This window comes from Aspergillus novofumigatus (assembly GCF_002847465.1).
Source record: "Aspergillus novofumigatus IBT 16806 chromosome Unknown P174scaffold_13, whole genome shotgun sequence".
Classification (NCBI taxonomy): Eukaryota; Fungi; Ascomycota; class Eurotiomycetes; order Eurotiales; family Aspergillaceae; genus Aspergillus; species Aspergillus novofumigatus.
Genome location: NW_020194286.1, coordinates 44,333 through 60,549, shown reverse-complemented (window position 1 = coordinate 60,549; position 16,217 = coordinate 44,333). Strand labels below are relative to the sequence as shown.

Here is a 16,217-nt window from a genome sequence, read left to right as displayed (position 1 = left end):
AGTCTAGTCTTAGGACATGTCATGATGACGGGAATATATGGAAACTCTGGGACATTGCAATAGAGAAACCATAGGGTCGAGATTGAAGAATCCGAAGAACAATATGCATTATTCATTGTCCTCGGGCTTTCTTTTTGATTGTGCCCCGTAGACTAGATAGCTGGAACGTGCCCATGTCAGAGATACGTTTCCTGGCATTTACTCCTGCTACAGCTATGTGGGTCAAACTAGGCTTTTCTAGATTAGGTTAGTTGCTTGAAGTTGCTGATTCCTTCAGAAAAACGGCCCGAAAATCCAACCTATTGGGGCTGTGGCGCAATTGGTAGCGCGTGGTATGTTCCATCAACAGTCTTCCTCAGCTCGATCAATTTGTTCTAACAAATTCCATAGAGACTCCAGATCTCAAGGTTATCCGATCGAGACGGGTCAGCCTCATCCAATTTTTTCCCCTTCTTTTTGGACTTTATGGCCTTGAAGCAGCAGTAGCAATAGACCCCCACTCCCTCTGGGCCAATGACGCCGAACCTCGAACCGCGAAGTGCTCGAAGTATGAAACAGTGACTTCGAACAAAGAAATATCTGAGATGATAAAATGTCAAACAAATAGTTGAGTCTCGACCACTATCCGAAGGCTGCCATAATGATTCTCATAAATCCAGTCACCCTCACTTAATATATGTAGAAGATTTCCAGAAATTCGGAAAGGCGCATGTGCATGAACTATTATGCATGGTGACGACTGTGCCTGGTTGGTTGCCCGTCCAGTCTTACTAGTCTTCCCAACCATGACTATTGCCGTAAGCATGCTCTAGTCGCGGGTCCATGATGATGGCGTATTGCCGATCCTAGCCATCTTGTCTTATTTCCCGCCAGGCACCGAGTGCCAATGGAGAAGGACATAAAAAGGAAGTGGAGAGTTTGCGTATCAAAGCATTGAGCATAACGACAGCGACTGAAATTAAGCGAAGCAGATACGGAACAATGCATGGTAGCGGCCATGCTGGATCTGTCTAGTCAGGGATATGCAAATATTCGGTCGGAGATCCTACAGCTTACTCGAGTCCAGCAGCACGAGGTCGGTCAAGACATATTGCTCCGTAACGCGGCACATACAGCACTAATGCCAAATGACGACAGAGGTAAGAGCAAGGCTGACATATGATACACACTTAGCCTTTAAGCAGCCTCACCAGCTTTGGATGAAACCGTGGAGAATAAAATACATCTTCAAACATCATGTCCCAATAATGATACCTTTCAAATAGTAACGAGGCTGGGGTTTGTTCCAGTTCCACCAAACAGTTTTAAAGTTGAAGTTAGAGGTGGCAAACCTGCCACCGCCTGACCACACGACAGCGTCTCTACCTAAGGTAAAGGCAGGAGTCGGCTTTCAATAATAATGGTAATCGGTGAGGCAAGCTACCCAGTGGAGAGTTGACTTTCGTGTCTTGAATGGCCATATATCATATCCGCGTCATTGGTAGCCGATAACCTGGAGTTGTAGCGCGCGACACATACTACTACTGAGTGGACAAGAATACCCTCTCTATATACCTTACTGACAACTTTGGCATCAGGGGGATTTTGATCAATTTTGGAGCCATCGGCTTCTTGGAGTTTCCACTTAAGTGGGCAAGTGGATACAAGGCAGTATTGTCACTTGCTGGATCCGGTTCTGTCTAGTACTCCACTTCGCCATTCGCCATAGATAATCCAACTTGCAGGGTTGAAGCTGAGTAGGCACGACCAAGGCAACACTAGCGCACAGAACTAGATGATTCATGACTATCTAGTCAGGGGTCGCATAGTGTCGATATCGCAGGGTTAGGAAGAATTAGACAGACAAATACTATCTCGCTTACTTTAAAATATGGTCTCTTTAAAGGTGCGCCACTCTCTCCATTCGAATTGCATTATGAAGTCAAACCTACCACTTAGATAGCATTTAGGCCAAGTCACCACGGATCGGCGCTCTAAAAAGTCATCCATGGAACCAGGAACTGGCCCATTGTATGACGCACCCCGTAGACTACCTTAATAACCTCAACCCGGCCTCCGAGTCTGGGATTTTGAGGAACAGGGTCGTTTCTATATGCGACATAGGAGAATGCCAAAGACAAGAGAGAAATATTTATTTAAGATGTTTACTTTGTAAGGTGGCAGATGTGTTCTTATCCTCATCCTTTTTCTTAAGTAGTTCAGATGGCATATGCTACTACTGATGAGTGATCATCTTTTTCTTTATGGATCCAAAATCCCTGGTGACGAAATTGTTCTGGCCACTCTAGGCACAGTCTTGATGGTACTCCATACCAGCCACCCTTCTACAGACCGGTACATAGGTTGGTACGCTTTCAGAGAAGAGCAAATGTTCCACACCTTAGACAATTAATACTTAACCTAGATGCTTTTATACCCATCGCATTTTTCTTGCCCTTGTTTCAACTCTCACTAACCTACACTAAAAAGTAACAAACGAGTGTCTAACTGCCGCATAGTCATCAAGGTATGGAGTAGTTCATAGTACTTTAGTAGGACTCCGTAGCCCCATTAGTATCCTGGCTCCATATCCACCTCCACCCAAGCCCTGTCCTCCCAGTTACCGGTTACCTACCATTTAGGTACCAGAACCAGAACCAGCCCCAGCCCCAGTTCCATCCTCAGCAGTAGCACTAGCATCATCACCATCACCATCATCACAACCACCCACCAAGCTCAGCGGACAATCCTACTTCCCTTCCGGCTGTCATTATTCTGTGTTCACCGGCCTTTGCTCCACCCTCTCCTCTTCCCTCCCGTTCCCTTCCTCCTCCTATCTGGACTTGGGTACTTCTCTCCCACCTCACAGCTTCATAACTTGTTGTCAAATTCTGCAAACTCTCACATAAACTATTGTTCTTGTCTTTTGTCAAAATTAATACCTGCAGTCACCAGTGTCGTTCCATTCTTCCCTTCTTTGTCCAGGAAACTTTTCAGGTTCCCGCGGTCTGGTCACTGGTTTAGTCCCCCAAGGGCACGCATACGTCATAGGCTCGGGTCCTTCCTCAACCCCCCGGAGACGGACCAATTCCATCCAGCCTTACCTCAAATCGACGATCTCTCTACCATCTACCTTACTACGTACTGCCTTTATGGTTCTATGATATTATCTACTGTCCATACAGTAGTAACAGTACTACGGGTCAAAATAATATTAATAATAATCATAATAACAAGACAGAACTTTGCTAGCTCTGCCAAGCGCCTTCAGTGTGCTCTACTGTGCAGTCCTACACTTCTACAGGTCAGTACCTACATTTGACTCTCTTGTGATCATGATTATTTTTGTTTTTCTTGTCGCCGTGCTTAGGGTACTCTTGCCTATCGACTTTGCTTGTTCTAATTCTGATCATAATTTTCTCCCGTGCCTCCTGCAAACTGGAGAATCACCCTCCACCACTACTCCTACCTATGCTGATTATACACTATACACCGCTTTAACCCACCTACTGAGCACTTGCCTTTCCTACCCTTCCTTTTTCCGCCCACTTTTCCTCCCATCGTCCGTCCCTTTTACGTCCTCGGGTTATACTTGCTTCTTATTTATTTATTTTCTTTCTTTCTTTCGTTTTTATTTAGCTCACCTACAGGTACAGCAGGCCTGTCCGAATTTATCCTATCGCGATATAATTCTTTCATCCGAAGACCCTGCTTCACTCCTTCGTTCGCGCGCTTGCCTTCCCGTTTGCAACAGCACTACGAGCTGCCAACCGTTTCCTATATCCTGCGAGCGCGGACCTGTCCGTCCGAGAGATGAGTGCCACATTTTCCTTCTGTGGAGTCGGATTTGCCCAGGACAATTGAGTATCTGTCCGGCGGTGGAGGGAGTTTAGCATGGGGGAAGTCCAAAGCATGAGGGCATCTCCGCTTCCATCACCGGCCGAGGCTCCTTCGCCTGTTACCGCACCGCATCCTGAACCCTCATATTCGGTTTCGAGTCTTGCTCATGGCGAAGATGGCTATGCTGGGGAAGGAATCACGGCGATAGATGGCTTCGCGCACAAATCCCACAGTCGCTCGGCGCGGGGGTCGCATGAAGAGACTGCAAAAGCAGACGCAGACAGTGTATTATCGTCCGCTATAAAAGCTCATGCCAACCAGGAGAAGGCCTCTCACGAGGATGGCCGAACCTCTCAAACCCTCAAGGAACTTCGGAGACAAATGGAAGAATTGCTTGTTTACCAACAGTTGCAACAATCGCAAAATTCCAACCCGACAGGTCACAGGGAGCCGACTTCCATGACCTCTGCGCCGCACGAATCAAGCAAGAAACGGCCCCCATCAAACCTTTCGCCCCCGAAATTCTCCCTTTCGTCTACCGGAGCAGTACCTTCTACTTCCCATTCAGATTCGACCGGATCTGGCGGCACTGTCAAAGCTTGCGATTTAGAGAATGACGCTGTAAACCCTGATGCTGCAAACCCTATTGGTCAGACACCGTCGTATCCTTTCCCGAAGATGCATATGCAGGAGACGACGAAGCAGCCGCAAAATCATACAACTCCTCCTGGTCACTTCAAGTTGACGCTGCCGGCTGAAAAGGCGAAAATTCACATGATACCCTCACAACCTAGAGACGAGCGGAGGTCAGCCACGGTCAAAGCAGCTGTGGTTTCACAAAGCGCAGTCCTCCCGTCAGACCACAAACCTGTACCTGACAACCCGTCATACCCCGCCCCGAACCTTTATGATGTTACATTGCAACTCAATGCTGATCCTGGGCTTGAGGGTTGGTGGGCAAATGTTGTCGATATCTTGAAAACTCACTATGGCGCAGATCGAGTGTCGCTTGCTGTGCCCGGTGACACTACAGACCTTGAAAACGTTCCTTGGGGCCAGAAGGCGGTTTACAATCCTGATTCGACATGTGACTTCGAGCAAAGTGAGAGCACAGCACCGGCTCATGGCTCTTCTCACAAAGAACCTGGAGACGTTGCAAACATAAAGAAGAAGGAAGCCTCTGGGAATGGCAAAATTGCACCTGCGACGGTTCCTTCAGCTCTCCCAAAGCGACCGTCACTCCTATCCAGACACTCGTTTGCAGGATTCGGTAAGGACAAGGCGATCTCTACTGGACACGAGCCAAGTAGTAGACTTCAGTTTGTTCAGACACCGAAGGAAGCCGCAGCTCTGGATAACAAACATCCGCGCCGAATTGAGATGCCGGCCGTCGCCGAACATGGATCTGATTCTGAGCGAGGAAACGTCGCAACCGATGTGCATTCCTGCGACCCCTTGAATCCTGCTCAATGTAATTATCGGCGGGCTGTTTTCCCTATACCTAGGCCTTTTGAGATGGAAGCCGATCCTCTCATCAAGCGAACAGGGGTTGTGAAACTTTTTGGGCGCACCAAGCCTGTTGTGCTAACCCGAGAGTACTCAGAAAACCCAGCCGCTGCATCCAAAACGCCTCATGAACATGTTCCTCAAATTCCGGAAGACCGGGTCCAAGTTACTCCTACAACGGGACCTCATCGGCACTCTCAGCCAAAATTGCACTATGCCCGCGGCAGATCGGCATCCAACGTCAGTGGTTCTGATCCTCATCCGCAAACCGTTCCGTTGATGCAAGTATACGACGAATACGAACAAGTTCCACCGTCCCCTTGGTCGCAATCACCTGCGCCTTCTCCTGCACCCCGTACGCACGCAGATCAGAACCCTTTCTTTACCAGCCACACTGTCGACGAAAGCGCATTTGCACAGCACCCTCCCCCTCATGACTACTCAAATACAGAACCCTTAGAAGCGATAGGGGTCGACCTGGCCAAGTCGGTGGTTCATATTCCACTTCTGCATGCCGGACGCTCCAAGGAGGCGTCACCGTCTACTCTGAGGTTCCCCGTTGCAATCATCTCTATATTATCGCCAATCATACCCTATCCTCCGAATCTCAGGCAGTCATTGGCATATCTTATACCCCACCTCACAACTTCTTTCGGTCTCGCGCAACAGTATAGCCAACTTGAGCGGCAACTTACTTCACGCATGCACATTCCTCGCTACGGTCATATTCTCGGTCTAGGTGGAACATTTTCCGATGAAAGCAGTGAGCTGGAGCTTGTTGCTGGTCTCAGTGGACATGTCAATTACGCATTTGCAGATGACGTCTCTCTATCCGCCCGCGCTAGCCTTTCCAGTCCCGGAGAAGCATCAAACTCAACAAAATTCAGTCCTTCAATGTCTAATCTCGGAACACCGGCACTCGACCTTACTTCCGGGGCTCTCAATTCCGGCGAGTCGCCCGGGCCTACCGCGAGAGGTAACAGCGAAGCGGTGGATAGTTATTTCAACGTTCACGCGTCCAAGAGCCTCCGAGGTGCCATCAATCAACACCGGAGTAAAATCTCCAAGTCGAGGAAAGTGGCTGCATCCACGCCCACTTCCCCTGGCAGAATATGGGAAAACCGCTCTGTAGATGACGAGTTGTCAGCGCAGGAACCCCACCTCGTGTTCGCCTCCCCATTACAGGATTCTAAAGTACCACCTGTCATATCGCCGACGCAGGGATCCAACCGTCACCCTTCCACGAACTCTGTCTATTCGCAGTTGCAAAGGGAGATTCCGCGGCCCTTTTCTGATACAGTAGCACAACTCATGCTGAATTCAGTCCCTCTTCACCTCTTCCTTGCTAAGCCTCAAAGCGGAGAGGTCATTTGGACTAATTCCAAGTTCGATGCCTACAGGAGAAGCCAACCCCAAGAGCAGAAGTCGAGGGATCCTTGGCAAAATATACATCCCGACGAGCGTGATCACATCTCGCAAGAATGGGCGAACGCTCTACGGACTGGTTCACAGTTCACAGAACGTGTGCGCGTCAAACGATTCAACGATGATTCTGCGTACCGTTGGTTTATATTCCGAGCCAATCCCCTGCTGTCGTCTACAGGGGAGGTGCTGTATTGGATTGGATCTTTCCTTGACATACATGAGCAGCATGTTGCAGAACTGAAAGCCGCACAAGAGCGGCAAAAGTTCGCGATCGATGCTAAGTATCGAGCATTCTCCAACTCCATCCCGCAAGTCGTGTTCGAAGCAACTGAACATCGGGGCCTTATTTTTGTGAATGAGCAATGGCATCTGTACACGGGGCAGAAACTTGAAGAGGCTCTTAACTTCGGCTTCGCAAAACATGTGCATCCCGACGATTTGGAGAAATGCGGTCCGCTCTCCGTTTACATTGCAGATTTACAAAATAAAGCGCCCGCCGACTCTACTGGGAAGGACGGTTGTGCTGGGAAAGAGAAAGCAGGAACCCCGGGGCGACAGTTCAGCCAGGGGGTCACGCCTGCATTGGCTGAACTTGTCAGACTTGGGATCGCTTCCGTCCAGAAGGACGAGAATGGGCGAGTGTTCTATTCGACAGAGATTCGCCTTCGTTCCAAAGGTGGCGACTACAGGTGGCATCTTGTACGCCTAGTTCGAGTTGAGACCAGCAGTTTTGGCAGCGGAGAAGCCTCGTGGTATGGCACTTGCACCGATATCAACGACCGCAAAAATCTCGAGAGGGAACTCAACAAGGCGATGCAACAACTGAACAACCAGATGGAGTCGAAAACGAAATTTTTCAGCAATATGTCACATGAAATCCGAACTCCGCTTAATGGAATTCTTGGCACGATTCCATTCATTCTTGATACGCAGCTCGATACTGACCAGAGGCGAATGCTCGATACCATTCAAAACAGTTCGACCAACTTGCGCGAGCTGGTGGACAATATCCTCGATGTCTCTCGAGTTGAGGCTGGAAAGATGTCCTTGGTCAACTCCTGGTTCCATGTGCGGTCTGTGGTTGAGGATGTGATAGATACCATTTCTTCTAGAGCTCTCGACAAGGGACTCGAGCTCAATTACTTGATGGATGTGGATGTGCCACCTATGGTAATTGGCGATAGGTTCCGCATTCGGCAGGTCCTCATCAATCTCGTTGGCAACGCGGTGAAGTTTACCGCTCAAGGAGAGGTCCACATCAGCTGCGGCATCTATCGGGATGCTTCGGTGCCTTTGAAGGAGACCGAGTTGTTGTTGAATTTCGATGTTGTTGACACCGGGAAGGGATTCAGCGCCAGGGACGCCGAGCGCTTGATGCAACGGTTCAGCCAACTAGGAGAAAATGCCTCTCAGCAAAATGCAGGGAGCGGACTGGGGCTATTTTTATCCAAGCAGCTGGTCGAAATGCACGGGGGGCGGTTAACTCCCAGCAGCAAGGAGGGACAGGGTGCTACGTTCTCGTTCTTTGTCAAGGTCGATGCTCCGCCTCCTCCTTCACCGGATGACCCTCGTCTAGTTCGACAGTCTTCGAGCACGTCCGATCTCGGAACGCAGTCAAAACCCGAGTCGCTGCAGAGAATGCTCTTCGCCAGAGAATCTGCTGACTCTAGGGGATTAGATCCAGCTGATCTGTCTCCCGCCCTCGAATCACCCCTCTCTCGGCCTTCCAGTAGCTTCGACCCCTCCGCGCGTTTTGCATTCAACAACTTTTCCGAGCGCTCGTCGATGTCGTCGGCTATGCCGACCCCAGACATCCATGGTACAGAGCCACTGCCAAAAATTGAATCTGCCAGGCATCCCAATCAGTCAGATAGCACGGAGAACCGAGGGATAGCACCGACTTCCTCCGGCCAGGATGCTTCACGCTCCCCGTATTGGCCTTCGGAATCAGGGTTGCAACCCCCGGCTAAAACGTCCCGAGCCTCCGATACTCCTCGAAGTCTCTACTCCATCGTCATTTTGTGCCCATTCGACCACGCCCGCAAAGCCATTAAACAGCACATCGAGCAGGTGGTCCCCCATGATATTCCATTCTCGATCGCATCCATGCCTGATGTAGAAGACTGGAGGGACTCAATGAATGATGGCGCCGCATCTCAGCCGACTCACTTGGTCCTTAACCTACCAAGCGTTGAAGAAGTGTTGGATATGATCTCGTATGTCGCGGAGTGTGATCAGGCCACTGCTCCCGCGCTTGTCATCATTTCCGACCTCGTTCAGAAACGTCAGATCAATTCGAGGTTAAAGGATTTGTCCTCCAGCGGAAAGAGCGTCTTCACCGTTCCCAAACCGGTCAAGCCCTCAGCGTTCTCGGCTATATTTGACCCCGATAACCAGCGCGATCTGAGCAAAGATAGGAATCAAGACATGGCCCGAGAGATCAACAATAATTTCAAGACCATGTCGAAGATGGTGAAGGAGGTCATCGGGAATAAAGGCTATCGGATATTGCTGGTTGAGGATGATGAAACGAACCGCATGGTATGTTGCTACGCATGGCTTGCCTATTTCTCATCTACAAAACGGCTGACAAAATACTAGGTCATGCTGAAGTATCTTGATAAGATCAAGGTCATGGCCGAGACTGCAACAAACGGGCAAGAATGCACAGAGCTGGTGTTCTCCAAGGAACCGGGTTACTATTCTCTGATCATTGTGAGTAGAAAAATCCATTGACTTGCTTGTCATATGATCCCGCAGCTGACACGTTACTTCGCAGTGTGATATCCAAATGCCGGTCAAGAATGGTTACGAAACGTGTCGGGAAATTCGCAAATGGGAATTGAAGAATCACTATCCCCAGATTCCTATTATGGCTCTCTCGGCCAATGCGATGACCGATCAAATCGAGAATGCTGCACGTGCTGGCTTCAACGATTATGTGACGAAACCTATCAAACACAACGAACTAGGAAAGATGATGATGGGACTTCTCGCTCCTGATCGTCCCTTACTTCTTCTTCGCGATCGTCTAAAACATGATCACGACGGTCATTTGTCCGATGTATCGCACTCTCAGTGAGCAGCTTTCTGTCCGGTATTCATGTTTCGACCTGCTCAGACGTGCTCGTTTTTCAAGCGAGACTACGATTCTAAGTTTTCAATCTTCATGTAATGGGTGCTGTTGCCCGTACGAATTTGGGTTTGGTTGCTTTTTATCTATCATTTTGGTCTGGATTGAGGGTATGCAATGGCAAGAAAGCCATCGGTCGGAAAGGCGCCTTGGAGAATTTGTTTTCAAATATTTCATTCGTGTCTCATCTCCCGTCCCCGCAACTGCGGATTGCTATTTTGCATTTGCATTCGGCTGCGAGTCCAATTTGATACCTTCTCAGCATCATGGTGACGAAGGAGCAGGCTCATTGTTCTTGAGACCATTTGAGCTTCTGCATTGGCGTCATTTCTCGGATCTGTACTGGCGAAAAGTTTCAGTTGCTCAGCCTTCATTCTGCGCGATTTGCTTTTAGATACCACTTTACAAGCGCTTTTGTTTTGCCTTCAGGGACTCATTGTATGTGCAAATGGTTGAGAATTGAAATCCCTTCACTCTTTGTTCTATTACTACTATCTAAATAGACAAATTTATATAGTGATATACCCAATTGGCTACTTATCTTTTCAACCTCTCCCTTTTCTCATTTCCTTGAAGAAGCCATAGGAGTTAGCAGTACGGCCCATCGGCAGGTAACTAGATATTCGTCACTCGAAGAGAGCCTGCGCCCGGTGCATACACTACCTGAATCCGATCTGTGACAGAATTATCAGTTGATAGAGATGCATTTCCCTTTCCCGTGAAAACTAGGATCAGATGACAGGCATATCCCTACGACAGGATGACCTCAGGACCTCACTTTGTGACTCCCACTGTCGTGAAATAGTCCATCCGAAAACTCCCATGCCGGCTGTACTGCGTCTCCCCTGCAACGCGTGCTCAGCCTGTGGTACCGGACAATGTTCAATTATTAGATGGACACGACCGTCCATTCCATTCTATCTTTCGGCTTTCGGGTTCTGATAATCCCACGAAGAAGGTATATGCAGACTCTTTCTGTTTCACCTTCACTTTCACTTTCCCGTCCCGGTGAGAGATCCTCGAATCGAAGACTGAGTCCGAATGCGCGGGTATGTCAGATGTCCCGATATCCTCCCCCAGATCTCACCATGTGGCCAAGGCAGGGGGCACAGAAAAACTCCGATTGATGAAGTTGACGATGCCTGTGTAACTACTGGTTCAGGTGACGCGCAGAGGAAGTGGGTGTTGCCTAGAAGCCGGAGGCGTGTAATCGGGATCTGAAGTCGACAGGGTAAGCAAGGATGTGGTCAGGGTGCTTCCTTGTGTGCGTTCCGTTCTGCCTCCTTGCTTCTTCAGGATTTACCGGTACCCTGCAGTTGCAGATCGGGGATCTTCGGACTGACTGATACCTTGTCTTGTCAGCTGCGTTCGGAATGACGTTTGTCCTACCAGTTCTGTACGCGATTTCAAACAGCCTGTACCAATAGTATGGCCGAAAATCGTGGTTACTGATCACCTGTAGCTCACAGAAGGTTAGAACTGCAGGCGCGTACCTGTTGGCCGTTCAGCGAAGTACTGATCCTGGTCAGATGGCCATATTGAAGGTTCCGTTCCATTTTTTGACCGTAGACCGCGGAGGTTGAAACCAGGTCTTCGCGGCTGACAGAGTCCGCACAATCGCGATGTGAACAAGCACCCAAATATGCGGTATACATGTTCTTGATAGCCAGTCCAGATACGGAGCCCTGGTTGGTTTGGAACAGTCGTTGTTATTCTCACATAAATAAACTTGGCCTCGGTCGACTGTGTTACAGAAACGACAAGAAGAACAGATATTAGCATTGGTTTCTGTATCCATGATACCTAGCGTGATGGAGAGCCGATTGGTTGAAGCTGTATCAAGTCTGCTTGTGGCGGTGAGAAAGCAAAGGCACGATAGGCGAGTTCGACCCAACCCCACATTCATCACCTTCCAAGCTGCATATTGGGCGAGTAAATCTAGGATCGTTGAGTGGAACTGAAATTGTTTCGCAGGGTACAAGAACCCGTCTTGCTGGAAATGAAGCACCTTTCCTGCATGCTCTAGCCCGTAAGAACAGACGGCCTCCATCCAAGAACACAGACCTCGGCGAGAATGTTGGGCCAATGCGAACGCAGTCCGTAAATGAATTATTACTTTCCCAGATTGACGGGAAACGATCCCATGGCCGCGTCAAACCGACAGCCCAGGTAAAGCTAGATGGGTGAATTGAGTGGAAATGGTCCGTCAGAGCCAACAAAAGTGCGGCCGGCCTCAGGAACGTTGAAGCGCTTCTTTGAGTGCCGTCGCGATCAGCGCCTGGGATAAGGAAGGTAGAGCCAGGAGGAAATGGACAGAGGGAAAAGCGAGAAAACAGCCAGCACTAGGTACTGCAAATGAGAAAAGTGTCATGTGTTGGGCCTCATCTGTGCACCTGCGATCCGGTCGGCCAAATTGTTGACTACCCGAGCAAATAGGATTGTTAGTGCCTTCAGCCTGGGGCTGCCTTCATTTTTCAGGCATACACTTGCTATCGCCCTAAAAGGATGAAGATCAGCCTAGTCAAAGACATGAGGCATCAGGCATTTGCAGTAAGGCACCAAAAACTTGTAGAGCAATGACGATGACCACATTACTATCAGAGCGAATGATGGCCCGACTTCACTTGGTGTTGATCCCGGGTGGCTTCGTTGTCCCCTCGTCCAAGCCAACGGTCCAGTCCAACATGGGAGCCATGCAATCAATTCGTTTGGTGTGCCAAGTAACTCCATGTTGTCATGTCAGCAGCGAAGATATTTTGTAAAGTGGCATTGAGCCCTCTTGTATCGTATAAGAATTATGGCTGTTGTTCGATGAACCTTCACCTTTGTAGGTCTTCGAGAGCGTTCGATCGGATGGGTCTTCTCACCCTGCTGCTGTCTGCCACCTGCATGTACTTAGATGAGTATTATTTTCTTCATATCCACTTTCCTTCCATATGCAGTCACCGTTGGTGGCGTTTAGGGCGCTTGTCACTGCCTGAATTCTTCTCTTTCAATGATGTGATGCTCTTTTCACAGGTAATGATGGCACAGAGCCGCGGATAGGCGGATCGCTGGATCATCGCAGGCCCCAGCTTTTCCAATAATTCTCCAGGCCCTTCTTCATCGAACTAAGAGCAGAGGAATTAAACTTTGTTGGTGGCACGATCTTTGATGGAAAACCTCCGCAGCAGAGGTCACCCTTAGTCCCAGTTTGAAAGCGAGGCAAGGCACCTGTTGCTTCGATAAGGCATCCCTGACAAATTATTTCCGCGAGTATTGTCGGCCTTTCGTCAATTCATGCAGTGATGTCCAACGCTTATTGTCATTATTTTCTTTTCGAAAATTTCTGTTTTCCCCGTCAGCCGGTTATCGCTTTTATCCTCGAGGTAAAAGAGGATGACTTATGAGACTAACTGAGCAGCAAGGCCGTATCCATAAAAAGAATGGAGACAACCAAAATCTCCCAAGCAAAAATAGCTGAGCGTCTCCAAGCACATTGGGGTTTCTTTCCACGCATATACAAGCACACCACTCCTTCATGAATGGCAGCGTTGTATCATTTGGATGGGCAATATATTTCCCGCAGATTGTCAATGAGTGCCATCCGGAATCGAATGAGCAGCAAATATGGCAAACCCGGTGGCAGCACCAGGTTGAGTATTTCGCTTCTGCTGCTTCTCACAGTCTCGTAGTCATGCAACCCTCACCATACTAGGGTCTCGTCAGTTGGACATCCATGTTGTTCTTCCGGCCACCCAGCCTCCTGATTTTGGTGCAATATGAAAGCCAATGATCCAAACAATGGAAAACGGACACAGCCAGTGTGTTTTTCCTCAAAGCGAAGAGAAGAACGGGTATAGGGTGGGAGTAAGAAGCTTTGGCAGGAAGATGAAGGGGGTTGAAAAAGGTAGGATGAAATTAGTCGGAGCTTCCGCTGAGATCACGGAAGTTGGCATCTTTATAACCTCAAGTCACACTTTACTCTGGCCTGCACTCCGCTGCCTCCAAAACAGCCGAAGACACACGGTGGAAAATTGATGATCATAGAAATTGAATGCCCGATTGTATTGTTGCCACAGACAAGCGGGAGGTGATCCGTATGGAGGAGTATTAAGAAGGCTGGGCCAGTCTCCGTGTATCGGAATCTCCTCTCTTGAGTTTTGTCTTTCCACCCTAAGCGGGGTCGTCTCGGGAACAGGAGCGAATTGGCGACCAGAGATTGAGTAACAGGCGGAATTGGGAGGTTAGGATTGGGGGAAGAAGAAGAGTTGGAAGGTCGAAGGTTGAGGGGGACAAGGAGAAGAGATTCCGGAAAGGGACAAATGCCTAAAATCTCCAATCCGCCATCACATCATCCTCGACCTCTCCCCACCCCCCTTTCCCCCTTCTCCATGGGCAATGGGCTTCCTCAATGGGTCTTCCACCGGATGGATGACCTTCCGTCGAGGGCTATAAATACCCTCATCTTTTCTTTCATCATGAATCTTCCTCCTTCTTCCGTTTCCATTCTTTCATCCCAGGTCCTCATCTTCAACATCTTCAACCCAAGCTTGACTATACTCCTTCCTGAACTCACTCATATCACATCACTACACATCTTCGCCCTCTCAGCAAGTCAAAGTTCTCCTTGTGCATCAAGTATCCTTTGTAGTCGCCTCCGTGGTCGACTCCTCGCTGTTCTGACTCACAACCTTCAGTCTATCCTTCCCTGTTGAGAGACCTATCAACTCAGAATGGCTACCCAGCGTTACCAGCATGCTGCACTTCCCATCAATGTGCCATCAAAAGCACCGGCTCCGGCCAGCCTCTTTCCTATCAGTCGGATCTCTGGATCGCCCCCAGACATTTCTGACACTAGCACCACCACGGGAAGCCGCGTCTCTGGTTTCAGTTACGGCAGCGGTGCTCTCAGCGGCGACTATGAGTCAAGCTCGGCGTCTTACTCTGGAATCGACGTCGTGGAAGTTCTGAGTGACCGTATGCAGAATGTTTTCGACCCGACCCCATTGGATCGAGGACTTGCAAAGCAGGCGCAAACGTCAGTATAACCCGACAGAAAACTCAGTCGCGCGTCAGATTTGCACAGCCAGTGCTGACATCGTTTATAAAACAGGTCCGGCCAGCTCAACGCAAAGCAGCGAGAGCTTCTCGAGTTACAAGCCCTCGCTCAGCGCCGTCTCAAGGGCGTCCGCGCCAACTTTTCAGAGGGAATCAAGATTGCTCGAGAGACCAAGAGTGATCTTGAGTGGACTCAAAAACGTGTGAAGTGAGTCTCCAGCCATTTTCTCCCTGTTGGCTCTTCCATGTGTTATGATCGTCGTGGGTTTCCGCTCCGCCGAAGCGGATTTCGATTCCCGCCGCGCTCCGCCGTTGTGCATATTCTTGGCACAGGCTGCATCGTCAGCAGCAAGATGCATTTCGGGATCAGTGCCTATGGTGATTTGTGGAGAATGCTGACAGAAATGGCGTTCCTAGTGCATTGAAATCCAAGGCGGAGAAGGCATATCCCGATGAGTACCGACGAGCAGCCAAGAAATACACCTTCGACGATGACAACTAGCTATCTATACGGCGGCCTATGCGCTTGCATAACTCGATTTTTGACGACAGTGACGACTTTGGGTTCAAAATTGGACGACTGGGTAGGAATGGGATCGGCGCGATTGCTTTCTGTTTTCAAATCTGGGAAATTCGTTGTCAATATGCGTTCTGGGAGGTATATATTCTTGTGGGTTTAACCACTCTGTTGTATATTCAAGGTTTACCAAATGAACGGAGCTTGTCATTTTGCGCTGACAGTTTCATCCGCCCTTGATACCTTGATCCGCCGGCGGATGCTGGAGATTTCTGACAGCAACCGCAGTGACTGGACATTCTCAGGTTCCGAATTATCGAATAATCGAGATCACAATAGCCGACAGAAGATGCCAGATGCAAGCTTCAGCCGTTTCCTTCCAGAGAGGGCAGTCTGCACCAGAAGAAATGGACAGACTTCACGACCGGGCTATTTCAGCGCCCAGAAGGTTGTCGGGCGCTGGTCCACATTCCAGACGCTCTGCGGCCTGAATATCCAGACAAAAAGGCTGAATGCATGACCGTCAAGAATAGCACAGCCATCAAGATCTCCTTCCTGACATTCCGCAGGGACCAAGATCATAGGATGCACCAGAGTGAACGACCCCCTCTATTCCGCCGCCTCCACTTTCATTTCCGCCAGCGGACGTCTTCGCACCGCCTTTTCTCCGCTCCGCCGTCCTTTTTCGGATCGTTCTCCTTGCCGCTTTTGCGGGAGGACGAGCCCGAGGACAAGGTGCAGCCCTAAGACGCACTAAGACACTTTGGGCATCAAATT

The 16,217-nt window shown here is 49.4% G+C and overlaps 2 protein-coding genes across 2 annotated transcripts; both read left to right on the top strand.

Annotated features, from left to right (window-relative positions):
* Positions 1-3,873: 3,873 nt before the first annotated feature.
* On the top strand, positions 3,874-9,832 carry pkhB (putative sensor histidine kinase/response regulator; the record flags this gene model as incomplete). Its single annotated transcript, XM_024822957.1, has 3 exons — positions 3,874-9,291; positions 9,352-9,465; positions 9,530-9,832. 3 exons carry the CDS (start codon positions 3,874-3,876, stop codon positions 9,830-9,832), a joined length of 5,835 nt encoding a protein of 1,944 aa, XP_024677105.1.
* Positions 9,833-14,598: 4,766 nt separating this feature from the next.
* P174DRAFT_380184 (KxDL motif-containing protein) lies at positions 14,599-15,425 on the top strand (the record flags this gene model as incomplete). The annotated part of the gene is made up of 3 exons (XM_024822962.1): positions 14,599-14,903; positions 14,979-15,131; positions 15,341-15,425. 3 exons carry the CDS (start codon positions 14,599-14,601, stop codon positions 15,423-15,425), a joined length of 543 nt encoding a protein of 180 aa, XP_024677104.1.
* Between the last annotated feature and the right edge of the window lie 792 nt (positions 15,426-16,217).